The sequence below is a fragment of the Aotus nancymaae genome, unplaced genomic scaffold, assembly GCF_030222135.1.
Source record: "Aotus nancymaae isolate 86718 unplaced genomic scaffold, 86718_ANA_hifiasm-v0.15.2.pri h1tg000057l, whole genome shotgun sequence".
In the NCBI taxonomy this organism is placed as follows: Eukaryota; Metazoa; Chordata; class Mammalia; order Primates; family Aotidae; genus Aotus; species Aotus nancymaae.
Genome location: NW_026988471.1, coordinates 52778750 through 52796170, shown reverse-complemented (window position 1 = coordinate 52796170; position 17421 = coordinate 52778750). Strand labels below are relative to the sequence as shown.

The 17421-nt window shown below is 42.7% G+C and overlaps 1 protein-coding gene across 1 annotated transcript in view; it reads left to right on the top strand.

Annotated features, from left to right (window-relative positions):
- Positions 1–240: 240 nt before the first annotated feature.
- PSME4 (proteasome activator subunit 4) overlaps positions 241–17421 on the top strand; it is a 108835-nt gene continuing 91654 nt past the window's right edge. The window contains exon 1 of the mRNA XM_021672856.2: positions 241–476. Within this exon, the coding sequence (XP_021528531.2) occupies positions 241–476 (236 nt within the window). The remainder of the gene's footprint in view (positions 477–17421) is intronic.

Below are 17421 nucleotides of genomic sequence, written 5' to 3'. Positions count from 1 at the left end.
CTGGTGGCTGCAGCGTCACAAGCCGAGCCGGTGCGGGGCGGGCGGAGCGGTCGCTGCTGCCGCCAACGAACCGGGAACCGCGCGGGGCCCAGCAGCACGCCGGCCAGGGAAGGGGCCTAGCGATCGGTCCCAGGACGGCGGCCCCAAGGCGACGACGACGCGGAGGAGGCGGAGCCCGGAGAGGGGTGGGGGTCGGGGAGGGCTAGGGTGGGAGGGGGTGGGGGGGGTGTCCCTGGGCTCATGGAGCCGGCCGAGCGGGCGGGAGGCGGAGAGCCCCCGGAGCCTGGCGGGCGTCCCGAGCCACGGGGCTTCGTCCCGCAGAAGGAAATCGTCTACAACAAGCTGCTACCCTATGCCGAGCGCCTAGACGCCGAGTCCGACTTGCAGCTGGCCCAGATCAAATGCAACCTGGGCCGGGCCGTGCAGCTCCAAGAGCTATGGCCCGGGGGCCTCTTCTGGACCAGGAAACTCTCCACGTAAGTGTGCCCGGGCCTGCGGCCCAGGCGAGGGGGAAAGGCTCAGTAAGAGGTATCGGAGGTGGGTGCTCTTTGTCCAGAGGACTGGACCCTTAGCTCTGTCCTCGCTGGAGCTGTCCCCGAGCGGTTGTCCCACGGTCATGACAGAGCCAGTGGAGCACTCAAGCCGTTCTCCTTGCCACATTCCTATGGGACTTCCCGGGTCCTCACCGGCCATCTATGTCCTCCCCAGCTGCTTCTCCCGAAGCGTTCGGTTTGTTTTCTTCCCACTTGTGGGGCCCTGGGGAGCCCGAGGGCTCCGGGCCCCGAGGGAGAGAGGTGAGCCGTTCCCAAGAGTCCTCTTGGACCTTGGCGCATGGGAGAGGCGGGGCAGAGAGGATTTGTCTTTGAGGGAGTTCCTTGACTTCTTCTGTCTGTGCTTCCTCTGGTTCTTCCTTCCCCTGCGATCCCCAGCTCTTCACATCTCCATTGGCGTCTAGTAACTTTCTGAATGGGAAGGAAGCCATAGGGAAACTTAGGGGTTCTGCTTTTTTGGGGCCCGCTCAGACCTGGCGGAGTTGATTGAAAAGGTTGGTTTAAAGTTAGACCTCATTCTTGAGCTTAACGTCTTTGACGTTAATGTTGACAACGTTGTTTAAGATTCTAAGGATTGTGTGTTGCTCCTGTCGTGACATTTCTTTTGGAAAGACCTTTAAGATACTGAAGAAAACAGGGAATAGCGCTATCAGGATGTTTAGGGCGATATTGGTATCAGGCTTGAGTTAATTTGTTGAGTTGCTCAGATTAACGTAGATTACCTAAATCAGCTTCAGGAGTTACGTTGTTCTTTATAAACTATCTTCAAACTATAGTGTCAATGAAATTAGAAAAAAAAAAACTAGTAAAAATACAGTCGGGGGAAAAAAGTTTAGATTTACTTGCTGGATGGGCGTCTTTACTGTGTCCGAAGAACTTTTTAAGAAAGAATTTTGCTGTATCTCGTTTGGTTAACTGTACATAAACTCTGGTAACATGGTATGTTCACGCATGTGGATATGGATGGGTGAACACACAAAACAAAGTCACTTATTCAGTGTTTACCCAAATCTGCTGATTGAACTGAGTGATGACTCAGGGTTTTATAATAGTCTTGTCTATATTTCTTCACTGGATGATTCTTATTTGCCAGTTATTAGGGGGCCTCTGACAAATTTCTCATTTCCACTTGAGGGGTGGGTGGGAGTAATTACCTTTTTAATTAAAAAGAAACATAGCTAAAACATGTAATTTGCCCTCTTCCAAGAGGGATCATGAAATGTCAAGGTTAACTCTCTTGTTGACTAGAGTATAAAGAAGTTTTTGGTGTTAGGATTCTTAGGAGAATGGGGGTGAGGGGCAGAAGCAGGAATGCAACAGGGAAAAGAACCACGGTTAGTCAAAAAAGAATATAAATAGTTACAATCCAAATGCTTTTTCAAGTGAGCCTCCTAGGTTTTTGTGTTACTCAGGCACAGTAAAAATAGTCACTTTGTCACAGTAATTCCCCATTTTAATCACTTGAATTAGACTTGCCAGAGAATACCTACCATTTCTGGGGACATAAACAGCCTTTTTTTAGATGTACAGTATATAAATATGCCATGGTGTGAAGGCATGTCTGGTGTGGATTTATGAACCTAGAATCTACCAACTCATAATTAAGCATTGTTTTCTGAAGTATTTACTGTTACCAAGTTTGGTAAGTTAGCACCCGAGTTTTGTTATTGTTTGGCTTATTAGGTAAAAAGTTTTTACCTAGAAAGGGTTAAAAATAACAGTGGAGCTAATGTTTAGTGTTTAGAGCTGAACTGCAGATAGCTTGATGGCTTAATACCCATGAACCCATGGTATTAAGTTTATATCTAAATAACCAGCAAGAAATGCTATCGGGTAGAATTTTATTTTGGAATAGTGGTTAGATGCTGGAAGCTGATTGGTGGGATTGCACTATGAGACATTTTGAACGCAGTGGGACATGTTGTGATCTTGGTTGGGTGTGTTTTTTTTTTCTCCCTAAGTCATGTTAAGGTGACCTGTTTATAGTTGTGCTTGTTGTTTTTTCAGTCTTCTGTGTTGCATAAGTGAACATCTGAATAATGCCAAAACGTGTGATGAAAGCTGAGTGGTCATATTTAGTTCTTCGGAGAATAGAAAGTGGTAATGAAAAGAAAATCTAGTTTCTCCCACTAGCTCTGAGACTGTGGGAAAGTTACTTAATCATGTGTTTCAGTATTCTTGTGCTTGAAATGAGGGGACTAGACTAAATAATTTTTTTTTTTTTTTTTTTTTGAGATGGAGTCTCGTTCTGTCACCCATGCTGGAGTGCAGTGGGCTCACAGCAACCTCTACCTCTCAGATTTAAGCGATTCTCCTGCCTCAGCCTCCCAAGTAGGTGGGATTATAGGCAAGTTCCACCACGCCCAGCTAATTTTTTTATTTTTAGTAGAGACAGGATTTCACCATGTTGGTCAGACTAGGCTTGAACTCCTGACCTCAAGTGATTTGCTTGCCTTGGCCTCCCAGAGTGCTGAGATCACATGTGTGAGCCACTGCACCTCGCCTGGACTAAATAATTGAGAACCGTTTCTGCTGTGGTATTCTGCAGTTTTATTTTTTTAATCCTGTCAAGCTTCACATCAGTCAATGTGTGTATCTTTGTACAAGAACTGTTTGAAGAATTTGTAAAGTACTGGTAAACAGTTGCACAGGTCAAGTACATTCTAAAGACCAAAGTGTAAATGCAGTTGAGAGGCACTGGGACTATCTCCCCTACCAGAAATGTGCACCCCCTAATCAGGACATCAGAGGTGTGTCTGGGACCAAGTTCTGGTTTGGGAGATTCTCAAGCTTTACATTTGTTCCCTCTTTTTGGCTTTTTCTTTTTTTTTTTTTTTGAGACAGTCTTGCTGTGTTGCCCAGACTGGAGTGCAGTGGCACAATCTCGGCTCACTGCAACCTCTACCTCCCTGGTTCAAATGATTCTCCTGCCTCAGCCTCCTGAGTAGCTGGGATTACAAGTGTGCGCTGCCATACCAGACTAAGTTTTGTATTTTTAGTAGGGACGGGGTTTCACCATGTTGGCAAAGGGTGGTCTTGAACCCAGGTGATGTGCCCCCGTCGGCCTCCCAAAGTGCTGGGATTATAGGTGTGAGCTACTACACCCAGCCTTTTTTGACTTTTTTTCTTCATTTTTAATAGTTTAAATCCATTTTGAGACTTTCAGATGTTTTTAGCATCTCTGAAGAAGGTTATTTCTATAGATTTAAATACTTGGCCATGTGATATAGGCTCTCCAGTACAGACAGTTTAAAGTACTAGAACTGTCTGATCAAGAGCGATTGTGTGATGTAATAACTCACAAAGCAAATTTTTTTTTTTTTTTTTTTTTTTTGAGATGGAGTTTCTTTTGCTCTTGTTACCCAGGCTGGAGTGCAATGGCGCAATCTCGGCTCACTGCAACCTCCGCCTCCTGGGTTCAGGCAATTCTCCTGCCTCAGTCTCCTGAGTAGCTGGGACTACAGGCACGCGCCACCATGCCCAGCTCATTTTTTGTATTTTTAGTAGAGACGGGGTTTCACCATGTTGACCAGGATGGTCTCAATCTCTTGACCTCGTGATCCACCCGCCTCAGCCTCCCAAAGTGCTGGGATTACAGGCGTGAGCCACTGCGCCTGGCCCCAAAGCAAATTTTTCATAAAGCGGTAAACAAATCAGAGAAGTTGAGGAAACAGAGAAAGTAGGAACAAATTAACGGTCTTTGGACAATAGCAGACAGCTCATGGACACTGTAAGTGAAATATGAGAATGAAGGGAATTGAAAAGTATTCTTTTTTTAAAATTTAAATTTAATTAAAAAAAATTTTTTTTAAGAGATGGGGTTTCACTGCGTTAGCCAGAATGGTCTCTATCTATCTCCTGACCTTGCGATCCGCCTGCCTCAGCCTCCCAAAGTGCTGGGATTATAGGCGTGAGCTGCGCGCCCAGTCTAAAGAAAGGTATTCTTAAAACTTGATTTTGTCACGCCTGTAATCCCAGCACTTTGGGAAGCCTAGGGGGTCAGATCACGAGGTTAGGAGTTCCATGCTAGCCTGACCAACATGATGAAAAGCCGTCTCTACTAAAAATACAAAAATTAGCCTGGCGTGGTGGTACGCACCATAATCCCAGCTACTCAGGAGGCTGAGGCAGGAGAATTGCTTGAACCTGGGAGGTGGAGGTTGCAGAGAGCCAAGATCATGCCACTGCACTCCAGCCTGGGTGACAGATCAAGACTCCATCTAAAAAAAAAAAAATTAAACATGAAATTGGATTCCTCAGGCAAATTAAAACCTTACTGCTTAAAAAAAAAAATTCTCCCTTGATAGTAGAACTCCTGAAACTTCCTCTGGGCTCCAAAACATACTATTTGAAAAATCACTTGGGTGCTCTGGGTATGGTGGCTCAATGCCTGTAATCCTGCCCTTTGGAAGGCTGGGATTATTTGAGGCCAGGAGTTCCCTGGCCAATGTGGTGAAACGCAGTCTCTACTAAAAATACAAAAATAAGCACTTACCTGTAATCCCAACTACTAGGGAGGCTGAGGCAGAAGAATCGCTTGAACCTGGGAGGCAGAGGCTACAGTGAGCAGAGATCGCGCCACTGAACTCCAGCCTGGGCGACAGAGGGGGAGACTTGTCTTAAAAAAAGAAAAAAATCACTTGACCTTTCTAGCTCTGTGTTCCTTTTCAACTAGTCTGGACGAAAGGGAGGGAAAAGGAGGGAGAGTAAGTGAATGGGTAATTATTTCCTACAACTTATCCCATCTATGATTCGTGTGTGCGCGCGCGCGCGGGCGTGCGTGTGTTTTAAACAGAATTTTAGTAAAGTATGTGGGTTTGGTGTAATATGAAGCAAATTTAGATCCCTTGTTTGCTACAGTGACATGTTCTGTATTGTTTTATGATTAAGTGCCTGCATTATACTGTGAAGTCATTTTATTTGCTAATTAAACTGTGGCACCCTTTAGAATTACAAGTACAATTGTTTATTATTACAAATATTATATAGCCTTTCTGAATCAATTATCCCAGTTGATACCACATACCATATTTAATTAGATTAAATAACCACCAGAAACTTAAGTGTAGTCAAGGTATGAGTTGTCAAATACACAGACCTCCTCTTGTGGAAAGTAACAAGTGGCCACTGGAGCACCCACATTCATATCTCTGTGTTGGGAAAGAAAGGAAATACTAACTGCGGAATCTGCATTTTCTGTTATGAGGCACTTAAGAATATCTAATGATGCCGAGTGCGGTGGCTCAAGCCTGTAATCCCAGCACTTTGGGAGGCCGAGGCGGGTGGATCACGAGGTCAAGAGATCGAGACCATCCCGGTCAACGTGGTGAAACCCCGTCTCTACTAAAAATACAAAAAATTAGCTGGACGTGGTGGCGCGCGCCTGTAATCCCAGCTACTCAGGAGGCTGAGGCAGGAGAATTGCCTGAACCCAGGAGGCGGAGGTTGCGGTGAGCTGAGATCGCGCCATTGCACTCCAGCCTGGGTAACAAGAGCGAAACTCTGTCTCAAACAAACAAACAAACAAACAAACAAAAAAGAATATCTAATGATTATAGTATTGAAATTGAAGTACACAGTAAATGCAAGTGGTTTTATTTGTAAAAGAATCTTGAAATCTTACAAATTACCAAACTTATCAGTGAGAACCAGTTACAGAGAGTGATAGCAGAGGTTTGTTAGTTAATAAGTGTTCATTCGAAATGAGAACCAAGGTTTCTTTGTAGTGAGAAAGTTGATTTTCCATAGGGAGAAAAAAAGTAAGTGATTTTGGAGAACATGAATTTTTTTGACAAAGTTGTATAATAGCACAAGAAGACGCATTTCATAATGATTTTTTCAAAAATAATAAATTTTATTGCTGAGAGCAGTTTTTAGGTTCACAGCAAAGTTGAATGGAAAGTGTAGAGTTCCCATATACCCTGTGTCCCTACACATGCACACATTTGACTTTTCATGACACTGTCATACATATACTTTTTTCCAAAAATATTTGAGGCCCTTACCATTTTCCAGAAACCTCTCAATAATTTCCTGAAAACAGTTTGTCAGTTTTCTTTTCACTAGTTTATTGGCTATTTCTTCCTGAACATCACTGGCCAATGAGCATATGTGTGTTTCTGATTTGAAGATTTTAGTATTTAAACTCTATTCATTAAACATTTTTTTATTATGAATAATACCAAAAATATACAAAAGAAGATAATAATATAATGAGCCTTGTCACCCATCATCAGTTAACTCATGGCAAGTTATATTCTTTTTATCATCCCCTTTCCCCATTGTTTTTGAAGCACATTACTTTATTCATAAATGTTTCCAGTATGTATCTTTAAAGGAAAAGGAATTTTTTTTAAAAAAAGTAATACCAATACTATTATAAAACTTGAAAATACTAACATCTATTATCACTTTGATCAATCTCATGAGGTTCTGCTTCTTCGCCACATTTGTGGTTTTACTATTGAGTTTTCATTTTATTTGTATTGTTTTGTCTAAGGTTTACTATAGTAGTTGATTAATGAACATTTTCCCATTATGACATCTTTCATTTCTGCCTCTTACCTTTGAAGACTTAGACTGAGTCCTGGGGTAACAGGTACTCTTTTAAGTTACCTTCATTAAAAAATGACACAGAGGCTCATAGGTTAGTGCACAGTCATGGTTAACACGATGTACTAGAGACAGATGTCAGTCTTCTTTGAACACATTTTTTTTTAGTACATTGCATGAGCTGGGCACTGGTTTTGGCATTTGAGATGTATCAGTGAAAATTTTCTGCTCTCTGGAAGTCCCAATGTGCTCTTTTTGTGTGTGTGGTTTTTTTTGAAGAGACAGTCTTGGTCTGTCACCCAGGCTGGAAACATAGGGAGTGCAATCATAACTCCCTGTTTTAGCCTTGAGCTCCTGGGCTCAAGTGATCCTCCCACCTCAGCCTCCTGAATAGCTTGGACTACAGACATATGCCACCACGCCAAGCTAATTTTTAAAGTTTTTGTAGAGACAGAGTCTTGCTGTGTTGCTCAGGCTGGCCTTGAACTCTTGGGCTCAAGAGATCCCACCTTGGCCTCCTGAAAGTGTTGGGATTACCTGTGTGAGCCACCGCATATGGTATGTGTGCTTTCTTTTAGTGCATATTTTTGTTCATTTAGGACAGACCAGGCTAGGTGGTAACTTCATCAAAAAATTTGAAGAAAATAGGAATTCTGAATGTATTGTTTGAAAAGAAAATCTCATTCTGACCAGTGCGTTTTAATGCCTTACTTTGAAACACTAAGAAAGGCAGTTAGAAAAAAAAAAAAGTATCATTTGATGTTCTTCTGAGATCTGAATGTCATTTAAGAATGGTTTTCCTAGGTGTTCTTTCTGCAGTGCTGAGAATAAAATTGTATTTGAAATATATGTCTTTAATTGAAATGGAGGCAAATTTTTATTGTTTTTTTAGGCAAGCTTGTAAATAAGCATATAACTTCTAAGAACTGTTTTCCTTTTTTTTTTTTTTTTGAGACAGAGTCTTGCTCTGTCGCCAGGCGCTGGGCTGGAATGCAGTGGCGTGATCTCGGCTAACTGCAACCTCCACCTCCTGGGTTCAAGCAATTCTTCTGCCTCAGCTTCCCGAGTAGCTGGGACTACAGGCGTGCTCCACCACGCCCAGCTAATTTTTGTATTTTTAGTAGAGGGGGGGTTTCACCATGTTGGTCAGGATGGTCTCGATCTCTTGACCTTGTGATCTGCCTGCCTCGGCCTCCTAAAGTGCTGGGATTATAGATAGGCGTGAGACACCGCGCCCGGCCATAACTGTTTTTCTTATCATGGAACCTGGGAATTAACTTTTTTCTGTTAAATGAGACTTACTTTTTAGAGAATCCCCTTCTCCCTCTTCATACCCTTATTTTGAGACAGTGTCTTCCTCTGTCACCCAGGTTGGAGTGCAGTGGCGCCGTCACAGCTCACTGCACCCTCAACCTCCCAGGCTCAAGCAATCTTCCCATCCCAGCCTCCAGAGTAGCTGGGACCCTGGGCATGTAGCAGCACACCCAGCTAGGTTTTTATTATTTTATTTTTATTTTTATATTTGTAGACACAGGATCTCACTATGTTGCCAGGGCTGGTCTCAAACTCCTGGGCTTAAGTAATCTTCCCACGTCGGCCTCCCAAAGTGCTGGGATTTCACACATAAGCCAGTGCACCTAGCCCCTCTTCACTTCTTTTTAAATACAAAAATTCAAATATGTGTTTCTCACTAACCTTTGTAGAAAATTAAATTAAAACCTCATTCTGTATAAACACCAAACTGAGAGCATGGTAATAAAAGCAACAGTAAGCAAACAGCAACAAAAAACCCCTACATTTATTGAGACCCCTACTTGAATGTTAAAAGAGCACATACTACAAATATTCCCATTTGGAACCTTGAGGTTGGCTGCTTCCATATTTGGTTTACACTTAACTTTTCTTCTCTTTAAGTATACTCTCTCGATCCCTTGTTCATGCTTTTGTATTTTTTGTATACTTATGTTCCATTCTCTTTCTCTTTTTTTTTTTTCTGAGATGGGATCTTGCTATGTTGCCCAGGCTGGAGTGCAGTGGCTATTAACAGGCGCGATCCCACTACTGATCAGCACGGTAGTTTTAATTTGCTCTGTTTCCAACCTGGGCCGGTTCACCCCTCCTTAGGCAACCTGGTGGTCCCCCACTCCCGGGAGGTCACCATATTGATGCCGAACTTAGTGTGGACACCCCATTGGCATATCGCACTACAGCCCAGAACTCCTGGACTCAAGCAATCCTCTCACCTCAGCCTCTCGAGTAGCTGGGATTACAGGCACGCATTGCTGCACCCTGCTTATGTTCCATTCTTTACAGTGAGGTTTTTTTTTTTTTTTTTGAGACAGTTTCGCTCTGTTGCCCAGGCTGGAGTGCAGTGGCGTGATCTCGGCCCACTGCAACCTCTGCTTCCCGGGTTCAAGTGATTCTCCTGCCTCAGCCTCCCAAGTAGCTGGGATTACAGGCAGGTGTCTGCCACCATGCCCTGCTAATTTTTATGGTCTTAGTAGAGATGGGTTTTCTCCATGTTAGCCAGACTGGTCTTGAACTCCTGATCTCAAGTGATTCACCTTCTCAGCCTCCTCAGGTGCTGAGATTACAGGGACGAGCCACCGACCTGGCTAGTATAATTTTTTGATAGATAAATCATAAAATTTTAGTAGTGGTCATCATTGTATTATGCCAATTTGGCTTTTTTGGTGATATGCAGATCCTAAATTTTTTAGATTAAAAATATAATACTTTTTATCCTTTTCAAAAAAAAAAAACCTAACACCACTGCAGCTGTGAAGTGGGTATAGGAATAGTATTATAATGCAAACAAGTTGAAGACTGGTTAAGAATTATTAAAAATGAGACTGGATGAGGTTCTTCATGCCTGTGAATCCTAGCACTTTGGGATGCTGAGGCGGGTAGATAACATGAACTCAGGAGTTCAAGACCAGCCTGGGCAACATAGTGAAACCCTGTCTCTACAAAAAATACAAATATTAGCTGGGCATGGTGACATATGCCGGTAGTTCCAGTTATTCGGACGGCTGAGGTGGGAGACTGGCTTGAATCTGGGAGGCAGAGGTTGCAGTGAGCCAAGATTGTGCCACTGCACTCCAGCCTGGGCAACACAGCCAGACCCTGTCTCAACAACAACAACAACAACAACAAAAACACTAAAAAGAATTTTAAAAAATGCTTTAAATCTTCTAATGGTAGACAGTCTAAGTGGAATGTGTTTGTAATCTTTGGACTGTTACATGTGCATGTTTCATTTCATGTTTTGGCACTTTTTAATTAAATTAATTAACTTTTTGCAACCCTGCCACTGATTTTCTTTTTTTTTTTTTTTTTTTTTTTGAGGCGGAGTTTCGCTCTTGATACCCAGGCTGGAGCGCAATGGCGCGATCTCGGGTCACCGCAATCTCCGCCTCCTGGGTTCAGGCAATTCTCCTGCCTCAGCCTCCTGAGTAGCTGGGATTACAGGCACACGCCACCGTGCCCAGCTAATTTTTTTTTTGTATTAGTAGAGACGGGGTTTCACCATGTTGACCAGGATGGTCTCGATCTCTTGACCTCGTGATCCACCCGCCTCGGCCTCCCAAAGTGCTGGGATTACAGGCTTGAGCCACCGCGCCCGGCCTGATTTTCTTTTTTAAGCCAATGTTGAAGTATAAGTTTTTAGAGCAGGAAGTTTTATGAGTGCAAACTTACCATGTGAGTGTATGTATTTTCAGGCAGAAATTCTTTTATTTCTCTACTCAGGTGGCTTTTGAATGAAGTTAGTAATTTTGGGGCAGATTTATGAAGAGTTTAGTTGGGATGGATAGGTCACTTGCAAGCATCAAATCATGTCCGTTTTTGTAAACATAAAACAAATGGACATTTTCATTCTGTGTATGGCAAGTGGAATATTATTTAACAAGTTCAGGAATGATTTAGAAAGGTGATTTTTAAAAAAACAATCCTCATAATTTAGTAGGCAGAATTATCTTTTCACTTTGTGTTTTTCTGAGGGTACCTCAGTCTTGTGGACCCCAATGTAAAAACTATGTATATTATATATTTTTCCAAATTGTGGGTCACAAGAAAAGGGTTGTGAAATCAATTTGGAAGATACTGACCATTTTTTGTTTCATTTTGAGTGAACAAGATTAGAGTCATTAGAATGCATTTGGAAGTGGTGAGGTTGAAAGTTCATGTCCTTTGGCTCAGTTACATATATGTGTATGTGTGTACTGGGTTATGATATATTTATTACTATGGGTTATGGCTAAAAACTTTGAAAGCTGCTGGTTTAACAGGTTTCTTTCTGTACTTAAGACCATATAGTGAACACTTACTGAGATTTAAGGATATAAGGAATGAAAATGAAAGTTATAACAGTTTTTATAATATCAATAACCTGAGGGATTATAAAAGAGAACATTAATAGAAGGTTAAATGAGTGACATAAATACTACCTTATATTTAGGGGTCATAATGTGCCAGCACTGTGCTAAGTGCATTATTTCATTTTATTCTCATCTACAACCCTATGAACTAGTTGCTTTTTTAGAGGGGCCACCTGCCCAGCTGCCTTGCCAGGCCCCTGCAGGCCTGTAGGCATATTTGTTATCATAGTTTTAGCATGGAAGAAATGAGACTTAATAAGGTTGTCTTAGTCGGCTTGGGCTGCTATAACAGAATACCATAGACTGAGTAGTTTAAACAGCAGACATTTACTTTTCTCAGTTCTAGAGGCTGGACGTCCAAGATCAGGGTGTCAGGATGAAGGGGGTATTGGTGAGGGCCCACTTGTGGCAGATAGACAGCCTTCTTGCTGTCCTCACCTGACTGGGGGCAGGGGAGGGAATGGAAGCAAGCACTTTGTGACTCTTCTTATCAGGTAGTAATGCCATGATGATATCAGGTAGTAATGCCACAGTGCCTTCTTGCTGTCCTCACCTGACTGGGGGCAGGGGAGGGAATGGAAGCAAGCACTTTGTGACTCTTCTTATCAGGTAGTAATGCCACGATGATATCAGGTAGTAATGCCACAGTGCCTTCTTGCTGTCCTCACCTGACTCGGGGCAGGGGAGGGAATGGAAGCAAGCACTTTGTGACTCTTCTTATCAGGTAGTAATGCCACGATGAGGTCTCCACCTTCAAGACTGCCTGCCAAAAGCCTCATTTCCAAATACTGTCATGTTGGGGATTAGGGTTTCAGCATGAATTTTTGAGGGGATATAAGCATTCAATCATAGCAGAGGCTATGTTACAGCCAATTAGCCTGATAACCTCAAAGGTCTTGCCCTTGACCACTCTGTCCATAGAAAGGAAAGCTGTATAGCCTGAGAAATTCTACCCAGAGGAAGGCTGACCTCTAGTTTTGAGGAAGGATTTGGTTAGATAAGGAGAAATTCAGAGAAAACCATTTAATTTGGGGGAACAGAGGCATTAATGGGCAAATTAACCAAACAGCTATTAAAAATCTGTTCTCCTGGCCTGGTGCAGTGGCTCACACCTGTAATCTCAGCACTTTAGGAGGCCAAGACAGGAAGATTGCTTGAGCTCAGGAATTTGAGAGCAGCCTGGCCAACGTGGCGAAACCCCGTCTCTACAAAAAATACAAGTAGCTGGTATGGTGGTAAACACCTGTAGTACTAGCTACCTAGGTGGCTGAGGTGGGAGGATCACTGGGCCCAGTGATTAAGGTTGCAGTGAGCTGTGATTGTGCTACTGCACTCTAGCCTATCTCAAAAAAAAAAAATTGTACTCGAAACATCACGTTGAAATAATCAGTTACTTGTCTCTCTAGGCTGTAAGCCCCAGGGAATTTGTTATTTATTTTTATATTTCCATTGCCTGTTGCCATATCTGTCTTATAAATGACACACAGAAAGCATTTCAAGAAATCATTCCCTTTATCCTTGCCTCAAGAGAGAAACAACTGGGAAAAGGATAGTGGGATCTTTATTAGGTATTAATGGTGAATTACTTGATTAGTTCAGAAATTGTGTTAGTTTTTGAACTGCAGTATGCTGAAACTTCAGTAAGTATTGATTAGCCTATGGTGGGTGGAGATAAAGAGAAGTGTATGCCTTTGAACTCTTTGTCTCTTTAGAGCCTTTCATCAGGCTCACTGCAACCTGTGTCTCCCAGGTTCAAGTGATTCTCTTGTCTCTGCCTGCCGAGCAGCTGGGATTACAGGCATGCGCCACCACACCTGGCTAGTTTTGTATTTTTAATAGAGATGGGGTTTCTCCATGTTAGTCAGGCTGGTCTCGATCTCCTGACAGGTGATCTGCCAACCTTGGCCTCTCAAAGTGCTAGGATTACAGGTGTGAGCCACCATGCCCTGCCAATAGACCTGTTTTTTTAAAGTGCTTTTTAGAAACCTCCACATTTTAAACCCAATTTGTTTAATGTGGTTGAATATTTATTGTTAGTTAGAGATTTGTGTGTGTATGTATTTTAAGAATTAGTCCTGGCCAAGTGTGGTAGCTCATGCCTGTAATCCCAGCACTTTGGGAGGCTGAGACGGGTGGATCACAAGATCAGGAGTTTGAAACTAGCCTGACCAACATGGTGAAACCCCGTCTCTACTAAAAATGCAAAAATTAGCCAGGCGTGGTGGTGCACTCTTGTGATCCCAGCTACTGAGAAGGCTGAATCCCAGCTACTCAGAAGACTGAGGCAGGAGAATCACTTGAACCCAGGAGGCAGAGGTTGTGATGAACTGAGATCGCACCACTGCACTCCAGCCTGGGCGACAGAGCGAGACTCGTCTCCAAAAAAAAGAATTAGTCCTAGTAAGATCTTTGCAATTATATAAGCCAGTATATTCTTCAAGGTATACTTGTACATTCAGTCATTTAAAAAATGTTTCTCAGGTCTGGGTGCAGTGACTCACACCTGTAATCCCAACACTTTGGGAGGCCAAGGCAGTTGAATCATGAGGTCGGGAGATCAAGACCATCCTAGTCAACCCCCTCTCTACTAAAAATACAAAAGTTAGTTGGATGTGGTGGCTCCTGCTGGTAATCCCAGCTACCTGAAAGGCTGAGGCAGGAGAATCGCTTGAACCAGGGAGTCGGAGGTTGCAGTGAGCCTGAGATCGCACCACTGCACTCTAGCCTGGCGACAGAGCGAGACTCCGTCTCCAAAAAAAAAGTTTTCTCAGAATGTTCCCCTTGTTTAATCTCTAGAGTTCTGGATTTCTTAAGCGAGTGTAGAGCAGCATGATCCCTTTCCCCAAGTAGCTGTCAGTCATCTAAAGAAATAAAATCATATATACATATTTAACTGTAGTATGAGTTAGAATGTGAAAAATACTCAAGTTTGGTACAAGCTATTAAGGGGAAGAGGACAGATAGGGCATTTGGTTGGGAAGACAATGAAGAAGGGAAGTCTTAAAGGATAGATAGGCTTTCAAGGATAGAACAGATAATTCACATGAAAATATATATAGTGAGCAAACTTCTTAAAATCTATTTAGCTTCATAACTAAAGACATATATTGAAATGGGTTGTATTTAGTATCATTTTTTAAATTTTTTCTCACCTCCATGGCAAAGTGGAAGTGTCATATTTTTAATGATTTAAATAGACTTTTAAAAGCATGCACAATAGGCCCTCTGTATTTGTGGGTTCTGCATCCATGGATTGAACCCAGAATTGAAAATACCCAGAAAATGGCCAAACGTGGTGGCTCATGTCTGTAATCCCAGCACTTTTGGAGGCTGAAGCAGAAGGAGTGCCTGAGCCCGGGAATGTAGGACCAGCCCTGGCAACACTGTGAGACCCCAACTCTATAAAAAAAATTTAAAAATTAGATGGATGTGCTAGCCTGCACCTGTAGTCCCAGCTACTTGGGAGGCTGAGATGGGAGGATTGCTTGAGCATGAGAGATTGAGGCTGCAGTGAGCCATGATCGCACCACTACATGCAGCCTGGGCAACAGAAAGAAAAATCTACGGAATTCCAGAAAGCAAAACTTGAATTAACCACATGTCATATACGATGTTGAATGTACATAAATAAAGTGAGTGATGTAAAGGCATTTTATTAAGTGTAAGTAATCTAGAGATTATTTAAAGCATATGGGAGGATGCATCTAGGTTTTATGCAGATAATATACCATTTTACACAAGGGATTGAGAATCTGTGGACTTTGGTGTCTGTGGGAGGTCCTGAAACCAATCCCCATGTATACTTAGGGATGACATTATTGTGTTCTCATCACTTCACTAGATTTCATTGGTTTTCAAACCAACTGATACATCTGGGGAACATAAAAAAAAATTGAAAAGCAACTGGTACCCAGAGTCCCACTGAAAATCAGTTAAGTTATAGCATCTTTCATGTACTTTGGTCAGTCTGTCACCATAGCCTTGTGGAGAAAGCCAGATTTTGCAAAGATTAAATGACTTCCCAATGGCTGACAGAGCAGTTTGAGTTCTTAACAGACTTGAAGAACCATGCTGTTTCTGCTCACTTGGCTATGTTGAAATCAATAAATGTTCTATCCAGAGTTATGTTGATAGTTGCAAAGCAAGCTAGAATGGAAACATATGACATTCTGTTCTGTTAGTTGTTTCTCCTTGCCACAGAAATAGCGTTTTTTTTGTTTTTGTTTTTGTTTTTTTTGAGACGGAGTCTAGCTCTGTTGCCCAGGCTGGAGTGTAGTGGTGCTATATAGGCTCACTGCAACCTCTGCCTCCTATGTTCAAGCGATTCTCCTTCCTCAGCCTCCCAAGTAGTTGGGATTATAGACGCCCACCACCAAACTGGGCTAATTTTTGTATTTTTAGTGGAGATGGAGTTTCACTGTGTTGGCCAGGCTGGTCTTGAACTCCTGACCTCAGGTGATCCGCCCTCCTCGGCCTCCCAATGTGTTGGGATTACAGGCCCAAGCCACCTCGCCTGGCCTGATTACTTTTAAAAAGTGAAAAAACTGAAAATGTGTTTTCAAAAATATGAAAATCACTGTTTTACCACCCAGAGGTAGTTAAAAAAAATTTTTTTTTTTTTAGGGCTGGGCACGGTGGCTCACAACTGTAATCCTAGCACTGTGGAAGGCTGAGGCAGGTAGATCACAAGGTCAGGAGTTCAAGACCAGCCTGGACAAGATGATGAAACCTCATCTCTACTAAAAATACAAAAATTAGCTGGGTGTGGTGACAGGGCCTGTAATCCCAGCTACTTGGGAGGCTGAGGCAGAGAATTGCTTAACCCAGGAGGTAGAGATTCCTGTGAGCTAAGATTGTGCCACAGCACTCCATGCTGGGCAACAGAATGAGACTCTGTCTCAAAAAATATTTAAATTTTTGTAGAGATGGGATTTTGCTGTGTTGCCTAGGCTGGTCTTGATCTCCTGGTCTCAAGCTATCTACTTGTTTCAGCCTCTCAAAGTACTGGAATTACAGGCATGAGCCACTGCATCTGGCTCCCAGAAATAATATTTTATGGTATTTACTTTTTTTTTCTGTGTGTGTGTGTGTGTGTGTGTGTGTGTGTGTGTGTGTGTTTGATACTAAGGTCTCACTGTTGCCTAGGTTGGAGTGCAGTGGCACGATCTTGGCACATTGCAACATTCGCTTCCCAGGTCCCACCGATCTTCCCACCTCAGCATCCTGAGTAGCTGGGACTACAGACATACACTATCATGCCCAGCTAATTTTTGTATATTTTGCAGACATGAGGTCTCTCAATGTTGCCCAGGCTGGTCTCAAACTCCTGGACTCAAGCAATCTGCCTGCCTTGGCTTCCAAAAGTGCTGGTTTTGTAGGTGCAAGCCACCATGCCTGGTCTGCTTTATTTCTTTTTACTTGAATGATTATGTATTTTTATTTAATTATGGTCATATTATTTTGTACTTTGCTTTAAAAATATTATATTTCATTCCATATTCTACTAAAGTTTATTTGAAAACATAATTTTAAATGACTGCCTTATATAGTCTAAAGCAGGGGTCTCTAATCTTTTAGCCTCCCTGGGCCGCATTGGAAGAATTGTCTTGGGCCACACATAAAATACATTAATGCTAATGATGGCTGATAAGCTTAAAAAAATTGCAAGAAAAGACAGGGCTCCACACCTGTAATCCCAGCACTTTGGGAGGCTGAGGTGGGCGGATCACTTGAAGTGTTGGGAGTTTGAGAGCAGCCTGACCAACATGGTGAAACTCCCTCTCTACTAACAATGCCAAATTAGCAGGACGTGGTGGCACATGCCTGTAATCCCAGCTATTCTGGAGGCTGAGACAGGAGAATTGCTTGAACCTGGGAGGAGGAGGTTTCAGTGAGCTGAGATTGCACCATTGCACTCCAGCCTGGGCAACAAGAGCAAA